Source organism: Geospiza fortis, unplaced genomic scaffold (genome assembly GCF_000277835.1).
Source record: "Geospiza fortis unplaced genomic scaffold, GeoFor_1.0 scaffold16, whole genome shotgun sequence".
Lineage (NCBI taxonomy): Eukaryota > Metazoa > Chordata > Aves > Passeriformes > Thraupidae > Geospiza > Geospiza fortis.
In genome coordinates this window covers 1,886,337-1,913,097 of record NW_005054302.1, presented here as the reverse complement: position 1 = coordinate 1,913,097, position 26,761 = coordinate 1,886,337, and the positions used below count along the sequence as shown (strand labels likewise).

The window sequence follows — 26,761 nt, the reverse complement described above, 5'->3', positions numbered from 1 at the left end:
TTAGATTGGCAATATTAAGATCACTTTATTTTAAGCCTTATGGATTTTGAAAACACATACAAATAAAATACTTTTTACAAAATTCCATTTGCTAAAGTTTCTTCAGGAATATACATTAAGCATGATCCCAGTACACAGATAAATGACTTTTACAGAAAGCATTACATAGAGCAATAAATGTTAGTGAAACAGCCAGTCTTTCCAGATATTTTACAATGAAAAATTCTCTTTCCCTTTGCCACATCTATTTTTTTACTAAGTTTTTAACTTCTTTATTTAAAATAGCCACATCTGAATTTAAAATGTGTAACCAAACCAACTGTGGAAGTCAATAGGCACTCAGAAGCCCCAAAAGGGAGAGTAAGCACTATTTTTCAAGTTCACTAGTTCAGGGGTAAAAATCCCTGAGAGACAGAAAAATGCGGAACCCATTTTCTTCAATGGATAGATGCTTGTCAAGGGACATTGTCAACAGACAGCTGTAAAGATAAACTGTAAGGCTGAAGAGCAATAGTAAGACAGAGCAAGGAAAGCAATCTGTAGTGCTAGGTAATGAGGAATGCTTGGTGGAGCAGCATCATGGGACTTCACCAAGGCTGCCTGCTTGCAAGAAAAGCACTCAGAAATATATGCAGAGATACAAAGCACAAGATGCGTACGTGCTCATCATTAACATGGAAAACAGTGTGTGCCAAAACTATAATCCCACTTAGTTATAAACAGTATGCAACTGACCTCTAGAGTTAAAATACAAACAAGAATAAACAAGATATTGTGCTCCAATTTCAACGTCACCATCAGGACATTATTACGTGAAGCCAGTAGATTAAGAAACACAGATCCATATACATTTTCTGCTCCTCGATGCCAGTAAAGAACTGCTCAGCAATAAGTGTTTAACAGACCAGGTCACTACATTCTCTGGGACCTGGAAAGTGATCTCAGAAGCAGTATGCCTCTAACCTTCCACCTCAAGTCCCTGAGCTGCTGCTGGACATCAGAACAGCTTTACTGCTTCTACTTTATGAGTCATAGCCCTGCAGTGTCCTGTTCCTTGCTACATGCTGTGACACAGGTCCCCATCGACATCCCTTTCCTTAAGCCTATTGTGCGTACAGAAGCTGCACCACTGAGTGATAATGCTGTGCTGATTTTCAATGTTATTTAACATGGAGGCAGGTCAAGCTAGCTAGAGCAAGCATGAGTTCACTCACACTGTCCACTGAGGCTGATGTGAGCCTTCAGAGCAGTGGAACAAAGCCACAGTCTCTTAGGTTATTGAAACATCCAGAGCATTAAGAAGCCCATTACATCTGACTGATGTCAAGCACCACAATAAGCAACGCTAGGAGGAAAGTGTGGCATAAATGGTGAAAGCAAGTCCAAGCAGACTTCAATCTAAAGATTTAATCCTAAAGGTTAATATAGGTTTCACAACCAGTACACTTAGCCTATGATCAGCCACAGGTTTAAAACTATTAGCAAATAAACAGGAGTTTTAAGAGCAACCTTTAAGTTCTGACCTAAAGATCTATAAATACCACTGGGGGGATGATCTAGTTTGAAATCAGATTATCTTTAAACTAACTAGAAAGCAATCATGCTTACGAGAGGCCCTTATGCCAGTCACACTTGCTCCAGAGCAGGGCAGCACTCTAAAGAACAGATGTTGACAGCATGTGCCCTGTGCTATTTTAACATTGAGTTTCCTTGTATTATTTATATCACTTCCTTAAGAGGACAGTAGTCAAGCCAAGCTACCCCAGCCCCACTTCAGCCCAGCTGTGCAGCCAGTTTTGTGCTCGGGTTACCAGAACGGGAGGAGCAAGTTCTCAGAGATTTGCTGATGTGCTACGTTATAAAAAGGCCTCAGGAAAACAGCAACTAGAGAGGAAGAACACATCACCTTTCCCAGCAAAGCATTCTCCACTGTGCTTACCCTGAGGAGGAGACACATAAAACTGTCGCAGATTGATTTGTGCTAGTTTTCCCTCTGCAAAGCCATTCTATCAGGGCATTTGGTCCACACAGGGATGTGTGGTTTTATGGAAGGACTGCAGTTCCAGTTCTCTAAAAGGACTCTCCAGACTTCAGGCTTCTGCCCTAGATTTAGGTCACTAGTAATTGGACATGTGTAGAAAATGCACAGGCTCAGTTCAGTGTTGCCTAATTAATTTCTAGTCTGTCGATTTGGCAGGCGCCCTACAAAACAGAACAGTTGGATTCTTAAAATTGTATTGAAGAATACCTTATGACACTAGCAAGCCTCCCAAAAAATAAGCCCAACTCTTTTGGTAGTAATGAAATAAATATTTTAAATTGCCCGGAGTACAAAAGTTAAATCAGTTTTCTCAGGTGAGACGATCAGCTTGGTTCATTAAAAGAAAAAAGATAAAGCACAGCACAGAATGTAGAAACCCAAAAACTTCACCTAAGGAGAGAGACTTCCTTAAGACAAACAGAACTGACAGGTGCCAAAGTCTTGCAACCTATGGAGCAGAATCAAATGTACCAACTTTCTGTCTGGGATATTATATTCCCAATCAACTGGTGAGCATACCAACCACAAACTGATGTCACAGCCTGAAAGAGAGTTCTGCACATTATTTTGATCTGTATGAGGTGCCTTTCAGTATGTAACTGCTCCTGGAATAGCATATTCATGATGAAGAAAAAGCTCATCCACTGAAATTAGAATTCAAATTCTTTCTGTTCCTAGGCTTCTGTCACAATTTTACAGTCAACTTACTTGATCTTGTTTTTAATCCTTCTTGAAGGGCACAGAACAGTCCCACTGTGCTGAGTCCTGGCCATCCTGCCAAGCTTTCTGTTGGAGCTCACTTGACTACCATCTATTCACTGCACCATAGGTCCCATGTGCTTTGCGTAGTTTTGGCTTAGGCCTAACAGCAAATGAGAAGAGACAGATGCCTCTCTGCAGGAACCTTCCTCACTGGTGACCCTGGGGGTTGAGCTGGCAGGGCTACCTGAACCTTACAAAGTGGTTGCTCTACAAAACAGCCTTATAAAACTCTATTTACATATTAACTGAAGTAAAATATTTACTCCAGATCAGGAAGTATTGTATTTTTTGATCAAGAAACAAGCTCAGTGCCTGAGCAGTTTTATGGCATTTTAAAGGTGACTTAACATGCCACCATGATTTAAAATAAAAACACATTCCAGTTCCTTTCCCTAAGAAGTGAATTCTGCCAATAAAAAGGACCTGAAGACTGAAAAAAACTCCAAGTAACAGTACTGACAGGGAACAGATCTTCTCTCCAAAACCCTTGTATACAGGGGCACTCAGATGGCTGTTAAAGTAAAAACAACATACAACAATATTTGCAAAAAACCTTAATATAATCTTCTGAGTCTATAAACTCTAAACAATAAATAGGAAAAGTGTACATGGCACACCAAAGCAGCTAAATATTAAAACAAGTACACTTGGTACTTGGTAACACCTATATTGTCAGCAGTAAGTTTGTTTCACTACTGTGATATAATACAAGCTTAATATACAACATGTTTTTACAAAGGAAAACCACCGAACAAATTTAATACAGAAGGTGAGGGAGAAGGGGAGACAAAAAATAACAAGGCACAAAAATCTCTCTTGCTGCAACCCTGTAAGGCACCACTTGTGCAAACATGAAACTATCAAAACCTGTAGTGGAGACATTCTAAAAGTATTTAAGTAAGTGGATAATATATTTTAAATGTGACACTATGTTTATATCTTTGAAAATAAAATACTTATGTCTCAAAAATCAGTTAGTGAAATGGGTGAATTACTAGCCAAATACAAGAGTCACAGACGGTTTTTCCCAGACAGCCCCACAAGTGCACCTTGATCTTGACCTATACTGGCCTTGCTAAGAGTCCTGGATCCAATATGGTGCAGAGGGAAATGCTGCCAAATTATGTCAAATTGTGCACACCAGTAATTGTGACAAAACACACTTCAGGGATTAGGATGAGAATGAAATTATTTTCCTTTGAAACCAAAAATTATTTAAATCAAGACGGAAATTATTAGTAGCATTAATCTAACATAATTAGGGATCTTAACACTCAAACTTATAATTCATACCTCTATTTAAGAACTGGGCACCAGTATTTTTCTTCCTAATTCTCTTACCTGCTCAGAAAATCTATTGTGAGACAAATTTCAGAAAACCTTCTCCCGTATCAGAAAATTACAGATACATATAGTTAAGCACACAACTGCGAATTTCCCCCATTTTTCTTATGTTCCATGATCTCTACTGCATCCTGCTAGAAGTAGTTTTTGTCCTGTCTCCAAACACATAAAAATCTCCAGATACTACAATTACTTTAAATATGCACAGGTTGGGCAAGTTTTTACAAGATGAGAAGGGTTTTCACAAATAACCGAAGTTTTCTTCTAATAAACATTTAGGAAGCACTCAGTTTCTCATTAGCTTCAGACATGTGACTTTTGTTAACTTGGGAACAACTTTTTCCAAAAGTTTTGATTGCATTCTTGCACCTTGAACAACTGCACAGCACACAATCTGTAAACAATCTGAATTAACCTGATTATTCAGTTATTGGCCAGTTTTTTTCTCTTATGCGGCATACCTTATTTTACACCTAAATAGCTTGCCACAAATCAAAACACTTAAGGTTTAATGTGCAGACAACCTGCAGCTTTAATGATGCTCAATCTACTGAGCTGCCAGAGAGGAAAATCAGGTCAATCTATTATATTTTAAACAACAGAGCAAATGGAAGAAAAAACACAGTCTCAAGTGATAAGTTGACATTCATACAGCTATTTGCTGAAAGGCTGTGCCAGCTTAGGCATGCTTCATTCTTTATCTTCAGTCCTGTTTTAAGGATATAAAAATTTGAGCAAATACAATGTAAACAGAGCCAGGTAGACTGCAGTAGTAAAGGACAAAATCATTGATCTGACAGTTTTAAGGCCAACTATTTATGATTTGAAATATGTCATACCTTTCCATGGCACTTAATACACTGAAAGTTAGTACTGGGTGACACTAAGTAAGGGAATACGTATTCATGTGAGATATATACATGTAGCCTCAGTCCCTAAAATAGAAAGTTCAAGTTTTCTTGTCCAAATAAAATCAATTTGTGAAAGACCATCTGTGGTTTCCTATACTGAATAAAATAATATTACTATTTAAATCAATTTAGTGCAAACTGACCTCAGTCCAAAGACATAACATTCCTTGATTTTCAGTCACTACTTACCAAATGCCCCTTATTTCTTTCAAAAAGACAACTACATCTTTTTTCCCCCCCCCTTAAAAGAACAGCAAACACCTGACAACTAGCATGCTGTTCTAGTCTACATTAACAAAACTTGCTGATATACAAATCGTGCTTTGGTCATGCAGCACAGACCCATCCTGAAAATGGCCCATCTCTCCATTTAATCAGTCTAGAAGAACACAGTGCCAGATGTCAATTAGCAGGTCATCCTGGCCACTCCGTATTCCAAGCTGACAACGGCAGGCTCGGCTTTGGAGAACTCGGACACGAGTTCGCTGTAGCGATTGTCTGCTGTGTTGCTGCCCTCTATGGTTCGCACGGCGTCGTTCACCGGCACCGGCGGCTGCTCCTTCTGGAAGCACGGAGGGGATTTCAGTGCCACGGGGGCAGGAGGAGCCGTCTGCTCCTGTTCCTTCACAAGGACCACATCTGACCGTCCGTTTCTCTGCTTTATTTTCTGAAACACAATGAACAGTTACTAACAGCGGGCATGGCTCTTTACAGATGATACTGTGATTTTAAAGGAAACATAGCCCCTTCTTTTGCTGGCCAACTCAGTGTCTGCGGAACTCTGTTACATATCCTAGCTTCTTCCCCACAGTTTACAGCTGATGCTACAAGCACTGTTGGCTTAAAATTTGCAGAAGGGCAGAAGACAAAGAATGCCTATTAATATCCCCAGAGAAGGAGAGGTTATTCCAGGCTTGCCCCTTGTTTGGTTGCTATCAAGATGGAAATACTTTCTGGAGTAGAAGCAGAGGAAGACAGACCCTGGCACTGTAGCAAGCAGGGATCTTGCAATCTCTTAAAGACCATGAGTCTCTTAGTGACAAAGCAGCTTGATATCTAAAGCCCTTCTATCTTTCCTAAAAACCATTTAAAAGACTTTTCCTTTAGATCTAAAAAATGCCAATACAGTTTGTTCAAATGCATGAATAGTCTAAAAAATGTCATCTAAAACACAGGAAAGGAGAAAAGGATATATCCTGCCAGCATGAGCAAGAGAATAGGAAAGATTAGGATGAAGGGATTTTTCAGTTACATGGTTTAGGTTGTTTGCTTGTTTCATTTTTGTTTTTAATTCAAACTCACTCACCCACTAACTGGGAGGTTACACTAGTTAACTGAACAGATTTCTTTGTTGATCTGTTTGTATTTTGAGACTAAATCCAGAAGACTGGTGTTTCTTGGCATCAACTTTTTATAGATGGAAACAGCAGTAGCAAAATCGACATCAGGATTTCAAACAACTACATCTCATGATCTCTCAAGTGACAAATGTAAGCTCAGGTGAAGTTAACATCTTGGAATGAGGTTCTAGAAAATTCAAAGCTGAGACTTTACTTTCTCTCTTGCTTATTCTTTAGATTGCTTTTTGAATTTTCTTCACCTTGCTGCTTCAATTGTATAAAATTTTTTAAATATAAAATTAAGATTTGAAACAGTATTAGATTAAGTGACCTGCATTCATTACTTTACAGTAGGATCAGTCTAATAAAATCTTTCCTCCTAGAAAAGCTGTACTTCCCCCCCTCAACATAATATACAGGAGCTGCGTTACCATTTCTGTCCACACACAAGTACTAAAACTGATTATCAGAAGACTTGTGCATTCCTTGAAAGGCATTATTCTGAGGTTTCAGCATGTTAACTGACTGTAACAGAAGTATCAATCAGCCTTTCCTGGCTGTTTACTGCACCACCTACAAGTCAATTATAGACATCTGATCTCTGGATTAAGCCCTGTCTTCAGAAAACCAATACAATGTACATGACCCATAATTATGATGACTTACAACAGCATGCACCTACATATTAAAGTTAGGTTAAACTTTAAGTTTAACCTAAACCTTGAAGTTAAAAGAAGGACAATACTTACTGCTTCCATTTTAGTAGCTATAATAGAAATAAAACATTTTCAGTCTCCTTACTTTAGCAACACAGCTGTAGCTACATGGATACCTTGTTATCCAAAATATTTTAATGCAAGCTAAGCTTCTGTGAAACTTGCCTTCAGTAAGGCTTTGATAGTAGCACTTTTACATAACAGAGCTCATTAATAAAGCAGAATAAATAGTGCCTTAGAGCACTCATCATAGAAACAAGCAGTGAAAGTCCAAGTCACCATCCCACAGAGTTAAGTGCTAGGCCATACAGTGGTGACATTCAAGTGAAAAACAGCAGCACTGCAACAACTATAATCTGAAGAACAGGTCACAAGGGCACACACTTATTTTGTAATACTTACAGCTTCCAGTTCTTTAATGTCTTCCTCCAGTTGTTTATTTTGCTCACTTGTACTCATGATGAGGTTGAACACAGACTGCCTGGGATGCATACTTCGATCAAATTGATGATACATATTTCTCCAAAACCTGCACAAAATACACAGTTTTAGGTATGCAAGATAATGACAGAGCTGAAGAAAAGATAATGTATCTTATTTAAACTTACTTAAAATTGAATGATACTGTATTAGGCTCCAAAAGCGTTAGTTCTGGAGAAAAGTCTGGATTATACAGAGGATTCTGGTATTTCTTCTGTTCAGCCAACAGGAATGGCCATAAGGAATAGGTCTTCTCTTTTAGTCTTAAAACAAAAAGAGTCAGAGGTCAACACACTGACTGCAAGCAAACAAGCAGAAGATAACTGCTTATGATGTGCAAGTTTTGCCTACTTGAAACAAATACATTTAAAATACAATGCAAGAGGAACTGATAAAAATGTCACAGAAGTTTTCCAGCTAAATGCATTAAAGATATTTTACTAACACTTCTAAATGAGTACTCTTGAACAGGCAAGAATTGTAAGGTTACCTAAAAAAGGCTGGGAGAGGAAATGACATGATATCTCCTAACTTAAGCTTACCTACTTTTAGAGGGAAAAAAAAACCAAACAAAAAACCCCCAGATGAGCAGGAAAACCTTAACTTTCCCTGTGAAAAAGATTTTCTACCAGAATTAGAAAGGCTGTCTTCAGCCTTCTTCCCTGATGAAGTTCAACATAGGTTTCAGTACTACCAATCCTTCCTCTACTCAGAGTCTAAAATGAAGAAGATTCACGGAAGTACTTAGTCAGCCAGAACAAACAAAAGACACATTACAATGTGCCTGCTTACTTTAGCTCTTCTCGCTCTTTCTGACAGTTTCCAAGGAAGTTACCAAACTGGCAAGAATGGACATGTTCATGGATTTGAAGGAGGAAAGCTTCATTGAACTCAAAGGCTTGTGGAAACTGCTCGGTCAGATTCCACACACTTTCTAAAAACTGGGTGAACACTGGCGAGATCTCTTTCGGATCACCATCCAATTGACAACATCTGAAAAAGATTCCACAAACAGACTGAAACTGCTTTAAGTAAGAAATCAAGAAAGTCTCAGCTGCAATTGTTTTTAAATCACAGCACCTTGATTTGATGCTAGCTTTGATTTGGAAATTGAGCACCTAACTTCAAGAACTGGGGCAATTTTTGAATAGAAATAAGTCTATATTTGACCTGTTTTTCTGACTTATAAGTAATCACACATCTATATTAAGTACAAAATAGCAACATAAGACAGTTAAATACCTTTGTGTCTAATACTGTCACAGTCAACATATGGAGTCTACCAGCTAAAGCAAATTAATAAGCAGTAAATAGCAGCAAGGCTATTGTCATAGCTGATGACAGACAGATCAAGCAAAAAACAGAACTCTTAACATACAGGACTTCTAAAGGTAGGTGTGACTTCACCATCAAAGTAAACATAAATGCAAAGTTATCTTTAAAGATATCAAAACTATGTGCTTCATATTGCCTAAATAGCTGGGACATAGCTTTAGATTTGGCACTGTCTATACATTGGTGCAGACCTTGCTGCAGTCATCAAGTTCTGCAAGTAAAGCACCAGTAGCACTAAAAATTTACATCTGCAATATAAATCAATTATCCAATAGGTATAAACTCCAATACACTGTAGGCGGCAGGAGAAGTGCCTTGTGTACTGAAAACAGCTTACTCATTGCTGAACTGGTGCAGTGTGGCCAGAAATGCAACATTTACAAGCTGTCTTTTGTTTAAGAATACTTAGCTCAGTTTGCTGTATACACTTTACTACATCAGAGGAGTGAACTACCTGTCAGAGAACTTGTGCCCAAAGGAGATCCAGTCTTTCTCTATCAGGACCTAGAGGGCAAAAAACCCAAAATCTCATGTAAAATATTACTCAATCTTACACCTACAGTACTAACCCCACAGGTTACCAATATATTATACTTTAAATCTGAGTCAAGTAAGTTACAATAGAAACAACTATTTATCACTCTGTAACTTCTTTATTTTCTTGGAAGCTTTTCACAAGATTCTCAAAATACATTTGTAAAAAACTAGTAAAAAGTTAAGCAACTTGCTAATCAGGTAACTGATAATTTTAAGAAAAATGTTGCATGACTTCACTAGTAGGTTATTAACTTTCTATGGCAAAGAATAAGAAAAATGTTAGTACTGCATGCCTGCTATCATAATTTACATAAAACCACATAATATATTCTTTCTAACATTTATAACAGTAAGTTTGCTCATATCAACACTATCTTCTTTTATGGTCGCTTTGGTCACACTATCAAGCACCAAAATGAACAAAGGACTGTCACAAAGCAAGGATTAATCAAAACCCAAAAAGATTAAATTACTTCCCTAAAGGTTCTCACTATTCACAACAAATTAATGCTCTTCTAATTCTTCCTCAACTTCACTTTCAGTGCTTGTAATATTTGTGGCAGTTAGATCTTAACAATACATTGAACTAGTTTCTTCCTTGAGGAGTTCCCATAACACCTTGCCTTGTCATTGCAGAACACTGTTGATTTTCCTAGTCTAAAATTTGGAATAATTGTAATGAAATTCTTCTCTCAATATAAAAATATGAAGAAATTTAGATTGCTTAGACATCTTTAAGTCTCTACCACTGGAGGAATTATCATTTTCAGATTTTAAAAATGTTGTTTTGGAGACAGACAAAAATGTGTTTTTACAGCAACACAGAGCTGCTGTAATTTAGTATGTGCACCCCCTCACATAAGCACTTTGGAATCCTTCTATGTTGTAGATAAGGGACTTGCTGGGATGCAAAAGGCAACCATTGCAACATTTCTGCAGGGTGACTAAATCAATTTGCTATTTGTATTTCAATTTTTCAGATTTTAAAGATTTTTTTTCAAGTAGCAAAGCATATCTGTATGAAGTATTTATCAAAATACTGCAACTCTCATTTTACACTTTAAACTAAAAAAAAAAATCAGTACGTTTGCTCCCTTTCACACTCAAACATTTTACAGCCCTTCTTTACCAAGGAACAACTCAGCATTGCAATGGTCTGCTTACCATGAATCCTTTGATTGTTCTGTAATAGGAATCTAGCAAGAGAGCTCCAAGGGAACAAACTTGGGAAGTCCTATCCCAGCCATCTGAACAGTGTACCAATACACTTGCACTCTCAACTGCTATTGCCTGCAAAACAGTTGTTTCTTAATCAATGTTCTTTTCTAGACAGAAGTCAAAAACTAGTAAATAAATTTTAAAAATCTCTATTTATTTCCAAATCATACCATAGGCCATCTTATTTAACAAACCTAGAAAAATGTTTACTATGAGGAAAAGATTTAATAGTATCAGAAAGTATGAACTTGTCTCCATAGAAGTATAGAAAACTCCTTGAAAAGAAAAGAAATTCCACTACCACTTCTGTATAAACTAACTTCTACAGGGGTTCTCAGTTCTCTCTCTCCCCCTTATAAAACTAAATTTACAAGAAAACTGAACAATAATTGGATTATACATTACTGAGTACAGATTAGAAAAAACCCAAATTACATCAACTCATCATTAAAGATACCACTTGTTCATCATTATGCTACATAAAAGTAAAGGCCTAGGAAATGCTCATTAGCTTCAGCTCCTGTTGGCTCAGATATTTTTGAGGGTCATCATTAGGACAATCACCCACTTTTAACTGAGATAACTCCTTGTTATTTCACCCAGCAAAAACAAAGATCCAGGTTTTTTCTTTACCCACTACCATCAGATCAAGCGCTTGGCTTCCTAAGTGCTTGGCAAAGGCAAGTCTTCATCTGAATTATTCACAGAATCCTATTTCCTTGCCAAATGAAGTCAGCATAGCCACCTTGGCTGCTCTACAATTACTGCCCCAGTTCAACTTTTCAGAGTACACTAAGTAATAGTTTGTTCCATCCACGACCAAATTGGTTACACTTTTCAAAAATACCTAGAGAACCAGGAAGCATAAGAATCCCTTTGTCTCCCAACAAGATAAGCAAACGGCGTTCAAAAAATCCCAGAACGTTGGCTGGAATGTTTAACATCTCCAATCATAAAAAAACATATAATACTTTAACCAGCATAATAGATGTACTGGTATATATACTAAACACCTATCTCCAAAAAGCTCAGCCGCAGAATTTTGCGCATTACATAATATTAAGCATAATTTTTCTGGTAGGAAGTCAACTTCCCACCAAAGAAAGAAGCAGCATGCAAGTTACCTTGGCTAGGAAGACAGCAGCATCCAACACAGCTTTGATGTGACGCAGCCATCCAGAACTCTCCAGGCCAGACAAAAAGTCATTGACAGACAAACCCCTTGTGCCACTGACTGAAAGAAACCAAGAGATAAAAAGCCTTAAGCAGTTGTAGCTACCTACACCCTGCAATGGAGAAAGAAGAAATAATTTCATGTTGTATCTAATCCCCTATGTTCTAAGTTGAATGGTGGTTTCCTGAAAGATTTCTAATCAAATGGCTAAGGGAGGAGTACTACAAAATGTTCTCCAGTCAGAATTCAACTCTGCAGAACTATATAACCATGAGCTGCAAGAGTCTTTGTGTTTTTTTGACAAAATAACATTCCAAGTAAATACACTGGTTATCCACACCAGGAAGCCTTACTCTTGTCACCATGTAAGGCAATGCAAATGCCAAAAGCTCACTGGAAATACTTAATTAGTATGAGTAGTAGGGAAGCAGCTGCATCCAGACAATATAGACAGTTCAGAGGAGTCACACTGCCAGAGTTTTGTCACCTCCACCCTGCTCAGGAGAATAAAGTAAATGCAGTACAAGAACACAGGGGTGAATGAAATCCACTTAAATTTTGTCTACCTTCACACTTGACACACTACATTTCTGGCTGATCTCTACCATTCTTTCCTAATATACTTGGATCCTGAAACAACAATGTCAATTCAGAGAGCAAGGACGAATGCAAATTAAGGAAAGATGCTTTGCAGTGTAGCAGCAAGAGATGCAGAGGTAGATTGAAAGGTCCTCACATAGAACCAATTAACACGTAAGACAGATAACCTGTTTCTTGTTCAATTTTGAATAGTAACTCACACAATTACCTTACTATTCAAACATGACAAATTTCTGGAATTAAAAAAATCTGCTAACGTAATTTCAGCTATATGTAATTCTAAGACAAGACACCCAAGGCTGCTAGCTACAAAAATACCTGCTTCTTCCACAGTGGAAGCCTACTTTCCACTACAGGTAACAGCTAGGTTTGATGATCTTAGAAGTCTTTTTCAACCTAAATGATTTAATGATTCTAAAGCACTGGGCCCCAAATGAAAATAAAAAGGATCTGTAGATGAAAATCAGCAGTAGGGATACAACAGCTGCAAAATCATCTTCATCTCTGGCCATGTAAGGAAGTGAGTCAGCAGCAAAAGCAGAGAACAAAATTCACTAAATAATTCTGTGATGCAGCTTCATATTCAGTCAAGTCCCTTGATGTAAGGAGGGCTATAAACTTAAATCTTGCCTCCAAGAGCTTTCCTGTATCTGCACTAGATGTTTCTCAGCTCTCAGTCAAGCAAGTTTTGGTACACTCCCCACTGCTCAGGAAGATTCGTAGTGCCAGGCGCTGCTGAATACTAGAAGAATGTCAGACTTCCAAATAAGTATTGCAGCACCTTTTTTAAAACCCACAGATCTTCATCATCCACAAAAGTAATTAGCAAACCACAGCACAATGAGGTAACAGAACATCAAGAAACCCCAGGACAGAAGACCTACTTTTAAAGGTTAGTCCGTAACATCAGTAAAAGAAGTAAAAGCAAGCTAGCTTTCCCCTGTCTTTGAAGGGCACCATTAAGCAAGAGTTCTGCTTCCAAAAGATCTGGCACATGGAGAAAATAGATGAGAATGTGAGCTAGCTAAAAGGACCAAGTCACTCTCTATACCAGTGGTTCCATACACTTGATCAGTCACAACAGTTCCATACACAGTCCACGTCCACCACTCTGTGGTAAAGGAAAGAAACTGAAAATAGTCAAGTATCAGGAAATTCAAACATCTGCAGAGAAGGGACTGGACAGACAAAACCATGTCTAGAGGTATGGCAGCACACCTACATATTCTGTAACTTATGGTTTACAGCACAAGCTTTCCAGCTAGAAAATAAACAGGCTTCCACCCCTCAGTTTGTTTTTACCCAGATACTGCTGTCAAAATCAGCTTTTGATCAGAATTTGCAGCTTGGCAAAAATATTTCACAACTAGTAATTCCCGAGCTAGATTTCTACGTTTTTATAAACCAAGGCAGAGATAGGAACACATACGTTGAGTCCCAATAGTCACCTTCCATTTCTGTGAATTAACACAGGCATTTTTATACTAATTGGTGATGAAATCAAATGTATTGGTACTGGTCCAAGTCTTATATGCTGAAAAAAGAGTTATTTTCCAGTTCCTTATGGTCTTTTAAAAGGTGAAAGATGATTTATGGTACCATTTATAGTACTAGTCAGATAATTCAGCTACTTCACAATAAATAGGATTCAAGATAGTTCTGCCTATATGGACCCCACCATAAAAAACGTAAACCCTACATTCACATGAGCCCCAAAACCTCAATGTTCCCTTGCTTGATTGTCATTATTCACACTACTAGCAAAGCCTCAGACAGCAGTTCAGGAGGTGACTAGCCCTGCAGAGTGAAGCATAGCAGGTTGCAGGCAGGGGTTTTTTTAACAAATAAAAAAACCTAGATAATCCCTTGCCCTATACAGAAAACTTTACATAACTCACAAAACCTCCTCAGTTTACACACTTCCACCATCAAAATATATGTAACAGATTGCAACATCCGTTGAGCCTTTTCCCCAAACATTTTCTGCAGAAATGCTCCCTCTTGACATACCCAAAACCCTTTTGCTTATCAGAGTTCAAGCCTTTCTGTTATGTAACATTTAAATTTAAATATATAAAAACTGAACTTTGTATTTAGTGTCACAGCTACCAATTTAGTCTATGTGAAGTTTCTCCCATGAGTGTTGTAGTCTGCTCATCAATACAGTCATCATGTTCATGCTGAAGAAAACTATTTTAGAAAAGTTTTGAACCGCTGCATGCAAGATATCCATGCAGCTGAATCCAAAATGAAGACTACACTGTAAACCCCCCTAGCATGCTCCATGGTGTAGTCCCATTACAAAAGGATTTTGGGAAGGATTTTGTCTCACGTTCGGCTTGCCAGTGGAATTTTCAGATTCTGAAGGAAATCAGGCAGACAGACACAGAGCCAAGAAGCAGGACACACACCAAACAATGAGTAACAGTTGTTTGTTAGAAAAAGCCCAAACAACTGAGGGCAGTCCCAGTCACAGTGGTGCTTGAACAAACAGCATCATTGGTATCACGCTCTGATTTGAGAACATTCAGTTCAGCACACTCAGGGGAAATCAGTACACAGAAGCTAAATGGCATTTTCCTCATTTTAAGTTGTGAACCATTTTCATGGCATTTTCTCCCTCATCATCCCATTGACAGCACATTTCTACAAGGGGCTGAAGAGTAAATTATTGCAGACATTCCTAAATTTTAAGGGTCCTTTCTACCCCTGAAGGTGCTCCTACTTCTAAAGTGGCATTCAGCAAAACTCTAAGAAATCATACAGACTGAACAGAGGTAAAACAACTGTATTCATTTACCAAAAAAACTTATGTGGAAAACAAACAATAGAGATTACTCATTATTTTGTTCAACAGTGTTTAAACAAACCAATTCTTCACACAAGGAAAAATTAAAACATATTCAATATCTTTAAATAAAGTTACAGCCACATATTTAGTAAGTATTGCTGGTTGGATGCCAACTCAAATGGAAGGAATATGAAGTCTGTGAAACTTAACTGTGTGATGCACACACTTCTGCATCAGACATTATTACACAGGAGCAGGCCTCTTAAAAAAATAAAACAACCAAGTTTTATTAGCTAGTTTCTTAAAATTGAACATATTAGTAAGAGAAAAGGGGATTATGACAAATCTAAAAGCTCAAGCTCATGATCATGCTTCTCATCTTTCCTTTAGGAAAAACATGCAGGAATAACCAGAAAGATCCATATTATCAAAGCTCAGCAGGATTCCATGCACAGTGCCTGAAGAATAGGTTAGCAGCAGGATGAATGAAAATAAAGATTACACCACTAGTCTGTAAGATTTCTTGATTAATGTAACAGCATGTCTTGACCAAAACAGACTTCCATACTAGTGTAAGCCTTCTCTGTCTTTGGAAATACTTCCATAATTCCAGAAGCCAAGCACTTACACATGTTTTGTGTGTCAGCTGTGGAAGCCTCACTTCTGCCACTGTATTCTAATCTCAGAATCCACAAAATGTCTTAAATTTTCTCTCAGCTGTCTACCTAAAAAATATTAACAGAAATATGAACACAGTTCTGCCTCTCCATTTTCCCCACCAGGAGGCAGGCAGTGGTATGGTGAAGTGGCTCACATTTCCCCTTGTTCCCCTCTCTACAAACACCTACAAGCAGACAAGTGGCTCACCAAATCAAAGAGCTCAAATTTTGTACAGACCATATGCTCACTGTGAATTCTGTGGAACAAAGTGCCCCTTAGAGAACTGATATTCTGTAAATGAAAATGTATCTACAGGCGCACACTTGGAAAACACAGGAGTCTCTCACTGACACACTAACTAAGCTCACTGAAGACATATTTGCCATTCAATTTTCTCAAAATAACTCCATTCAGCTGGATTTACAGTTTGAAGGTTGAGGTTTAAGGTAATTCATTACCACAAAGCACATCAAACTGGTACTAAATACAGAGCTGGAACAAACTATAGAAATGCCAATGCAGTTTGTGTAATCTATTATTAAAGACGTCAGAAAAACACCCTGTGTTCAAATACGCTATTTTAGTACAGTTAAAACATACCTTCCAGGAGTTTCTGCAAGCTAGATCTCATTACATGAATATTTTCAATGCCAACAAACTGGAACCTAATGTTTGAGTAGTTGTCTTCATTCTCATAGCCCTTCCCAGCAGCTCTGTTAGCCATTGCATTAAGCTAGAAAGAGAAAAATAAAAACACTGAAAAACATTATTGGAACAAAAAAATCAAATTAAGAAACAAGTCAAGCAATTTCAATTGAACACATTGGGAAAAAAACCACAAGAGCACATAGTATAAACAGATTCTAATATAGTTAGTGGCAAATCAGCTTGAAAGCACTGAAGTATAAGAAAAGGACAGTAAATCGATATTAAAAAAAAATTAGTCTACATTTGGAGTTGACATATCTGAATAATGCATTTAGTAATTCCCATTCTCTTATCCAGATTCCTAACTAATAAGCCTTTGTGTCCAAATACTTCTGAGTAAAGGCACTACAAACTTCTCACCTACAAAGGCGAGAGTAAGACCTGGACATTTTCAGCTTCTGTGTTCAGACACTTGAGGGAAATTAATACTAATTGAAAGATTTGAAGATGGGTCTAAAGAGTGAGAATCAGGCACACATTGTAACAGGTATTAACATAAATAACAGAATTCAGTTTAATGAGACAGTGATGAAGTATGATGGTGAGGCACTGGAAAACATTGCCCAGAGAAGCTGTGGATCCTGGAAGTGTTCGAAGTCAGATTGGACAGAGCTCTGAACAACCTTATCAGAGGTTGGAGATGATGTTTAAGACTTCTTCTAACTCAAGTCATTCTATGATGACCTCAAAATGCCAAAACAGAACTTCCTCCACTTCCTCACTTTTGCGACAGTTTGTACAGATCATTTACACAGAACATAGTACTCTCCCATTCCAAAAGAAACCACATCACAGCACACCATTTCCTGAATTTCATTTCAAACAATCAAAATTATCTGGATCCCACTCAACTGTTCACTTCTTAACTATGATTTAAGTATATTTTTAAATGCCCCTCTCAAAGTGTAGCAGTATATTCAGAGCATTCTAGCTGACTGGTTTAAGGTTCCAGCTGAACCTTAAACCTTCTTTAAAAAAACAAGTAATCGAAACACCAGAACAGAGAGGCATAACCTCATTTTTACATTTTTGCTCATGATGGATTCGTACTTGGCTCCAAATTTTTCAGAATTACATTGTATCCCTGCACTCTAATATTCAGGAGGAGAGGCTTGCGTGCAGCACCAGAAGTATGTACCTTGGGCCTGGTGTCCATGACGTACATGTAGCGATTTGAAGGATTTGCTTTACTGATGGCTTGCAACATGTGTTCATCTTCCAGGCACCTGGCACTGAAACCTGAGAGAGGTTGACTGCATCTGCAAATTGCAGCCTGCCAGAAACAACAAAGAACAAATCAGCATCACTTTAATACCTGTACTTGAAGTACTTAGCAAAATCTCCAAAGACACTGAAACAAATTGTTTCATTCAGCAGACAGCACCAGCAAACTGAATAAAGTTCAGGTGTTCCAACTTTTTAGCACATTCCTTGGAAACCCTGAAACACAGTAGCTACAACTTAAATCTAAATATTCATCAAAACAGTTTTTCAGGTTTATCTTTATGGGCAAGGTATCTGTTTACATAATTGACATAAAAACTCACAAAAGTACAGACTGGAAAAATTATACTTTAGGAAAGCAAGCTACTCCCTTAATACAGAATTAATTATGTGTGGTTTTACTAATGCAGACATGATTTTATTATTGCAAGTGCAACTTGTTATCATCTAATGTAATTTTTGTAATGTAATTTCAATGATATGTTGTATTTCAGAAGGTATCAGGTACATCTTCAAATATTCAAATAATGACATAATTATGTTCAAATCCATCTGAATGTTATCACATCCATCAGAAAAATTATTTAACTCAGCAAGGTGACAGTACACTCCTTCTACAGCTGAGACAGGTACATGCTGCTTTACACCACCCACTGCAAAATCTTATTTCCCACCCTGTAGAGTTTTTTTACCTTGCAAATAACTCCTTGAAGAACCAATGTTTTTATTTTGTTGGTTTATCTGTTAGGGGTTCTTTTCCTACCATTTTGACCTAACATATTTTATTCCTGATGTATCAAGGAAGACAGATCCCATAAGAGAAAGCTATCCTCAGTTACCTTAATGTTAGATTCTGAAAACTTCAGTAGAGTCAACTGATTACTTAAGGATTTATTTTAAACCGGCTAGGCTTACTCCGCATCCTGTTAGGCACCACTCCTGTCAGCTGTATTCAGGGTTATCCTGAGTCACACCCTTGCCATACAAGTGACTGTACTTGAACCTCCTCACCAACCCTTGAACTACTGTCAAGTGTTGAGAAATACTTTTCTGCACTTTTACAGCAAAAGGAAGTCACACTATACCTCTTTATTTTTATGGTAATATGACAACACTGGGAATCTTCCTTTGCTTCTGAACTTGGAGCTACCAACAATTATGGGCTTGCTTGCAGTTCTGGGAACATAAAGTTCTCTAGGATAAGTTTCACAAATCTGAAAGACACAGATACACAGAAAGGATTTTATAGGCAAGACACAAAGCCTAACCTAGTTTTATATCGTATTCAATTTGAAAGATGTAAGGTGAATTAAGACACAAAAGATAAACACTACCATGTTTCTTTATACAAATGTAAACAACTCAAAGGAGACAAGCCATGGATGAAAGTAGTACAAACTGGTATCCAAGTTACACAGCCAAATATCACCATACCATCATTCACTCTAGAGACTGCAACTCTCCAGTAAAATGTGTTTCAAATAAAATACTGAAATTATTTACCTCATTTTTAATACTTGCAGACTACAAATTAAGATGAAATCTAATCTCAGAATTGGCCACACCACCACAACCAGCACTGCAAAATGCTGAAGTAGAATCCTGCTCAGTTGAGAGAGAGATCACAAAGCTGCAGAGCACCAGAATCAGTGGGGCTGGGCTTCAAACAGGTAAGCATCTCTCGAAACAATCCCAAAGAACCCACGCATCCATGCACACATGCTTTCTCAATGAGGCCTTGGGAAAACCTTCAATCAGGAAGCTGTGAGATTGCACACTGATTAAGGAGTTAACTCTGTCTACCTACAAGTTTTTGCTTATATAGCAAGCCAAGTGATTTGGCAGTAAGCTGTTTTCTATAGGCCTCACCAGAAACAGATGCAGAGCAGAACATGCTTCCATTACAACACTTACCTTGTAATCACGATTTGCATCAGACAACTGCCAGTAATCATTTGGCACTCCCATTCTCTTATATTCTTCTGCTAGATCAATAAGCTGCCAACCTTTGACTTGCTCAGATTCATTTTGTTTTGGATTATAAGAAAAGGCATATAGGTCTTCGTATTTTGCTAAAAGGTAAAGAATATGTAATGGAGAGAAAGTCTCAGGCTTCAAGATTCACAGAAGCAAGACTAAATAATAGATACCTGACATGCCTGAAATATCTATTCTGCAACTATCCTACAGTTAACTGATAATTACAGATACCTAGTCAGAAGTAGGTTATGAAAGTTTTCCTGAGTGTGCTTGACCTATTTCAGAACAGATGTTTCTAAAGCCATAAGGGTCACAAAATGAAGACTGACAAACTTAAGGCAAAAGGCAAAATTATTAAAAGACTTCACAGGATCTGAAAGAACAAACAATTTTGGGAGACAAGAACTAAAATTTACATCTACTGATCTTAAAAAAGGGAAGTTTTAAAGTTTTCCTTAAAATAAAAGCTTTCAAAACCTTTATTTTTCCTAGTAGGCTATTTACTTATGACAGATGACATTTTGCACTGTTCTAAACACAAAGCAGAAAATGCAAAAGACTGTACTGACAGAAGTCTCTTGTAAAGCTGAACTGGTAATGTTATTCTAGAACAAAATTTCAGCTTTATTTTTGAAACTGCATTAAATTAGTAACCACTGATTTGCTTAGTGGATTTTTAATACATGGAACACACAATTAAGAGAGACTATACACATTTATATTCACAGTTACAGGAACACCACTAGAAATACAACAAAACACACAGAGATTTCTCATTCTGTTAAGGAACATCAGTGACATACAAAAGCCAGACAATGCAGCTTCTGAAATTTATGCAGATTAATATTTAATCAAAAAACCTATTTATATACCAAACCCACGTGAGACTTTATATAATGTTTAAAAAAAATAAATAGAAGATAATTGGTTTACACACACACACCCCAGCTTGTTATCCATGCATATACTGCAAAGTCTTTTACAGCTACAAGAATTACCTGTTCTTGAGAGCTGAAGCAAAGAATTATAAATGTCATGACAATCTCTCTCTCTGGGTACAACAAAATGAACTGTCCTGAAGTTCTTGCACTGGATGACAAGGGGGCAGCCAGAAGTAGTCAAAGGAAGTTTTTCCACCGCAGCAATGTGATGATGTAGTATCTGTGACATACAAAAACTCACAGAGTAAGCAGGCTGAGGAAAAATAAGAATAGCATAGTACTTAGATCAGCAGATGCAAGACAGCACACTAAACAATGCTGAATATGGATTTTGACTAATTTTGTCAGCCAGTTATAAAAAGAAATACATTTAGAAGCAGAAATCCAAGAATGCCATTTTGATCAGGATACTAAATGTATAAAACTTTTGTTACTCTCCTCTGTCATTTTGAAGTGTCCCTCTAAGTGCAAAACTAAGATGTAAAACTCCACTGTAGTTGTTCAGCTTTCCTTTAACTTTGTTAACTGATAGGCTTATATCTCATTAGGCATTATACAGACAGAGTATCTATATTTTTTAATGATCCACAGAAACATACTTCAGAATTTTCAAACAAAATAAAGGAAGCAAGGGAAAATAATTCAATGTACTGAAGATTTCAAAATTCCAGTATTTAACAGGTACAGATAGAACAAAGATAAGAAAAACATCTCCTATATTACCTACTGTATTAGATAAACATTACAGTTTCTCAGCTAAATGTTTATGACCACTTTAACAGGACCGTCACAGCAATGGACATACAGAAGTCCTCCGAAGATTTATTATGTGTGGCAAATCTACACAAGATTTAGGTAAATACATAGAAAGTAACAGCTGTTCAACTCTGGGAAGAAAGGCACAGATACATTACCTCAACTGAACAAGATGCTCTTGACAGAATTTCAATTACCTCACTGAAGCAATCAAATCCTCCTAAACTTTGATCAGAATTTGACTGACAACTGAAAACTATGCTGCCAAATATGCTTTTACAAAGAGACTACCTTGAAGACATTATGATGATTATACCTGGTACTTGCATTATCATCAGAAATGCAGTACTTGGAGTATGGGTTCAATTTCCCCAAAATGAAACCACTTAATGCAGTGCATAGGGAGACACAAGCAAGTAATGCTTCTGAATCATGCTGTCCCCAAAAACCCATTTTGCATGAAAGGGTAACAGTTTGGTTTGTACAAAGGTGTACCTTGTATCCAAGAACAAATAATAGAAAAATGAATTTTCTTGAAAGCACCATGAGGCACTTAGATAACCAGGATACAGGATTAAGGGTAATCAAGGAAAATACACCTACAGGAAAAAAAATTAACAACAGCCAGGGAGATGCTATTTCATCCTGGAGGATGGAAGAGTTAAGGCACTTGCTCAATTCAGGTGGCTGGACTCCAATGGGAGCCACAGCTTGATGTCCATATGTGTGCCACCAGGGCAGTAAGCAAAAAAACTAATGGGAAATACTGTATTAGCCAGCTTTGATTGCACAACACTGGTACTGGTCAACGAGAAGCTGCAGCCCCATCTGAAACCCTTTATTCCAGACATGAATACTTGTGAAGAAACAGCTGCTCACTGCTCTAAAAAAGTGCATGTTATCTTCCATATTCCCCAAACCTAAGATCTTAGGATTCTTGCTATCTCATTTAACCTAGACAGAATCTAATTACAAGCTAAGTTAACTCTGAAATTTTAAACCTGATGTTTAACCTATGTATCAGTCTCCCACTCCTGCCTCAGAATTATCATGTAAGTTATTTAAAGAAAACCACCACACATGCATTCAGAAATACAAGTGAAAGCTACAGAAGAAATTACAGCAGCTTGAGGAAAAGTCAAAATTTCAACATGACCTGATTTCAACTGCAGCAGCGTCACGCAACAGCATAACCTGTGAATTATTAACTTATTATGATACCACGAAGGAGGAGAGTAGAAAGAACAGCTAAGAACATTTTAGTAAACAAATGCAACCTTAGCTCAGGAAGAAGAAATGTATGTGGAGGACCCATGCCTTTGAGCCACAAGCATTCATTATCCTTACCCAGGTCTCTCTCTGGTTTGAATCTATGAATAACAGATGAGTTGCTGTAAGGTACAGAGTTCCCGTCAGTGACTTATTGCTCGTGCTGAACCTATCCAGTAATTTCACTTGCTCTACCTGTAACAAAAAAGGGGAGGGGGGAATAAAAGTTAAGTTTGAATTTCTGCAGAATTTAAATTACAACTTAGCAAAGGCTTTGTCAGTTGGTGCAGTAATTCTGAAAATGGAAGGAAACATAATGCAGCACACACAAGGCTATTCAGGTCAAACTAGAGTGGTCACAAGCTTTGAGACCAACTAGCTCAAATATCCTGTTTCAATACAAAAGCATTGAGCTTTTTTTTTGTTTCAGTTTTTTCTAAAATAAGAATTAATAATTACTAAGCTTTTAGGCTGCTTCCCCAAAACACAGCAAACACACACTAACAGTTTCCTGGTATCAAGATGCCAGCACTGAATTAACAGCTGATCTCAGCAACATGCTTTATTAGCTGTCTGCACACTCAATACCATAAAGATTATGCTCTTCTGACTTCCATTTTAGCTATGTACTGTCTTTTATAAATTCCCCAGCTCCAAAAATCAGTATTATTATAACCTTGCCTCATAGTCAAAATACATTCTTTATGAAATGTAAGCATTATACTAATAATTACAAAAAAACTCCTAGAAATTCAAGGACTGTGCTGGCATTTGAAGCAGATAATTCATGCTTGAGCCTCGCAAGGGCCAACAACTCCTTCTGGTATTCTATCAACATTGTTATCTCAACCCTATGGAAAATATTTCAAAATAATAACTATTTCTAGATAGCCTGTATTTTATCTGCTCCTCCTAACTCTGGGTTCCACAGAGTGCTCTATTTGAAACAAGCATTACATGATTCTTTGCGTGCAAGAACAGGAAACGAGTTGGCAAATGGCTTATCTCCACACATTCCTCTATTTCTTGGCAGCACTGCCTCATTAATGCCAAGTTAAAGCTCTGTGCTACCATTAAATGCATGGCAGAACTCCAAAAACTTCCACACCAGCAAGACCAGCACCCAGAGGAGGCGACAAGGAGAACCCACATCTACTGTGCTGATGTTAAGAAATTTTTAACTCCTATGTACAGATGTATTTACCTACTAAAAGCACATACAAAACAGAAAAAAAAAATCAAGTATTTCTTACAATCAAGAAAGGCCTAATTTTGCTTTCAAAAGTTGAAAAAACAACAATGAATACAAAACAGAATGAAGGAAATATAAATATATATTAGAAGTCTGCACTATGATAATATTACAGATTTCAGTTTAGAAAGCAAAAAATTTGGAAATTAAATGCATCAGTACATCAAAATACATTATGCTGAAACCACCAAGTCCTCAGGTTTAGAGCAGTGTAAGTGAATACACCACAGCCAAAACACAGAATCCATACTGGGCAGATCTGCAGCAAAAATTGCTCCAGTACCTGGCACTGCACCTCCCCAGCAAATTGAGAAGTGCACAGAAACTGCCCCAGCTTTGCTCCAGTAACTCAACCCACAAAATCCTGACATGTGAGGTTTCCTTCTCCTCCATGTAATAAGGCAGCTTCCCTCAAAGCTGTATTTCTACATTAGATGAGGACAGGCATTAGTGCTCCAACTTCCACTTAGCTAGGTAAAGTCTACAAGAATTCTGAAAGCCAAGTCACAGATAAACTTTTCTTAAAGACAACTGGGTTAGATTCAGCCTCCACAGATGACACATTCATTTAAACTTGACTCAAACCAGATCAAATGGGTATTCAGCTTATGATACACTTTTTCCTTTTGCTATTTGATTTGATTTAGCAGTCAAACTAAGCAAAACTTTCCATATCCAGGAGAAAAAGTCCAGCAGTATTTTCACTAATACACATTTGACTTCAAATATGCAAACAGGTTTGATTGAAGGATTTTCAGCTTTTCTACCACATTTTGCTTTAAAACATCCTCAAGGATACTATCAAGATTCATTGAAAAAACACATATTCTTTACTTCACCACCACATTTAATAAACTGAATTTGATCATTTGTTGCTACTTAAACATAAAACTCTCAGAAGTGATTTTTAAGTTGACCTCACTTCCTTATTCAACATAAAATCTGTTGGACAATTTAATTTCACAAAAAGCTACACTCAATTTCAGATAGCTGCGTGGACAGTTGTAAAGAAATTTTAATTTCAACATTCCAGCAAACTGAAGTTGGAGGAGCTACAAAACCTATTCCATCACCTTCTCCTGGGGATAACAGCTGTCCTGCACAGCAGTTAATTTGTGCAAGACTGCACTCTTTTTTCAAGTTTATTTCACTATGACAACTAAACTGAAAAAACAGGAATGCTGTCAGATTAGAAAAAGCAGGGATGTCTCAGAACAGCTGGCATGAGATCCAACTTGAACCTACACACAAAGTGAATCTTCAAGACCCACAGTGCAGGTACCTTACTTTTCTTGCTTCCTACACCTCTAATGCTTGCCTATACACATTTTAATCTACCTAGATATTCGATAAACCAACAGCTTGCAAAAAGCTAAGCGAGCAACACAGCTGTAACAAAAGAAATATTGCACTATTTCTTACCATGACACTGCTTTTTTGAGAATGTATAATTTTTTGTATTAATTACAAAAATAAACGCTTCAAGTAGTAAGTCTTGTATCTTACATATTGTGTTCAGAGCTCGTTTCTCTATTCAGTTCTATTGTTACATGAAGTATTTTTTTCCCCAGCAGGGCCCCAAAAACACAATGCAGAAATACAATCACCTGCAGATGCAAAGAAGTCAGCAACCTGCAGCCTTTCTAGTGTCAATTTCAGGTCTGAAACTTAAACAGGTACTCTGATCATCAAGACTCATTGTTTCTTAGTCTTGCTTTCATTTTGGAATCAGCTACTGACTGTAAGAATACAATATTAAATTTCTAAACAAGGACTTTCATGTTTGTAAATAAACAGTTGATAAAGAAACTTTATCTCAAATCTGTCAGCATGATGCACTAATAAAGCGCATCTAATTTCATACTAATAAAGTGTCACTAATGGTAGTTTCACCAAAGACCTTCTTTCTGTCTCACATATGCACAGGTATATGAAAAATAAAAGCAGCTATACACATTTTTATGGAAGTTATATAAGTTATTACTCAAAAAATTTAAAAGCCCTTTCCTTTATGTAATTATTGGCTGGGAATCTCGTACTGGGACACGAACTATGAATGCTGCTTTTCTAAAGATATCTGTAAATCAACTTTAAAGTCAGACTACCAGGTTCAGGAATTAATCACAATTCCCAGGACCCAACAGACAGGGGAAGTCTTTTCAGCAACCTTTGCAGTCAGGGATGATAAGCAAGGTGAGAAAAGTACTGTTAGAAATTTAATTCTATAGAAGCTGGGGCTTAAAAGCTCACTTTAAAATTAGCCACAACAAGAGAGACCTTCCTTTTGCATCTTCATTATACAAATAAGACTAACACACTAATAATAGGAAATAAAAGTCACAGAAGTCCAAAATGTCAGCTACAGCTTAGCTGACATATTTTTAATAGCCTAACACATTACACAAGCACTGACGGCCTGCGTATTTAACAAGCACACTGGAATATTCAAAATGGGGAAAACAAATCCGTTGTTTTCACAACAGATTTGCCTCCAAAACTGGAAAAAGCTGCACGGAACCATAGCCAGAACACACAAGACAACTGCAATCCCCTCCCAGCTCTCTTATCCCGTTCCCCACTCCACCACAAAACCCCCTACACCGGGATTTTTAGCGTCTTCCCTTTATTACAGACACGAGGCTACACTGGAGCAGCACGCTCAGAGCCCTCCACCCCTTCCAGCGGCCCGGGCCGCTCCAGAGCCCCTCGCGGGGCGGCACCA

General features: G+C 37.5%; 1 protein-coding gene across 1 annotated transcript in view; it reads right to left on the bottom strand.

The window, feature by feature from the left end:
• MTMR6 (myotubularin related protein 6) overlaps nucleotides 1-26,761 on the bottom strand; it is a 27,577-nt gene continuing 816 nt past the window's right edge. The window contains exons 2-14 of the mRNA XM_005417779.2: nucleotides 22,866-23,028; nucleotides 20,820-20,982; nucleotides 19,756-19,913; nucleotides 18,927-19,055; nucleotides 17,756-17,890; nucleotides 16,510-16,642; nucleotides 11,809-11,918; nucleotides 10,631-10,756; nucleotides 9,384-9,433; nucleotides 8,387-8,587; nucleotides 7,723-7,857; nucleotides 7,517-7,643; nucleotides 1-5,725 (exon numbers count right to left, since the gene is read on the bottom strand). Of these exons, the coding sequence (XP_005417836.1) occupies nucleotides 5,465-5,725; nucleotides 7,517-7,643; nucleotides 7,723-7,857; nucleotides 8,387-8,587; nucleotides 9,384-9,433; nucleotides 10,631-10,756; nucleotides 11,809-11,918; nucleotides 16,510-16,642; nucleotides 17,756-17,890; nucleotides 18,927-19,055; nucleotides 19,756-19,913; nucleotides 20,820-20,982; nucleotides 22,866-23,028 (1,891 nt within the window). The 3' untranslated portion in view covers nucleotides 1-5,464. The remainder of the gene's footprint in view (nucleotides 5,726-7,516; nucleotides 7,644-7,722; nucleotides 7,858-8,386; nucleotides 8,588-9,383; nucleotides 9,434-10,630; nucleotides 10,757-11,808; nucleotides 11,919-16,509; nucleotides 16,643-17,755; nucleotides 17,891-18,926; nucleotides 19,056-19,755; nucleotides 19,914-20,819; nucleotides 20,983-22,865; nucleotides 23,029-26,761) is intronic.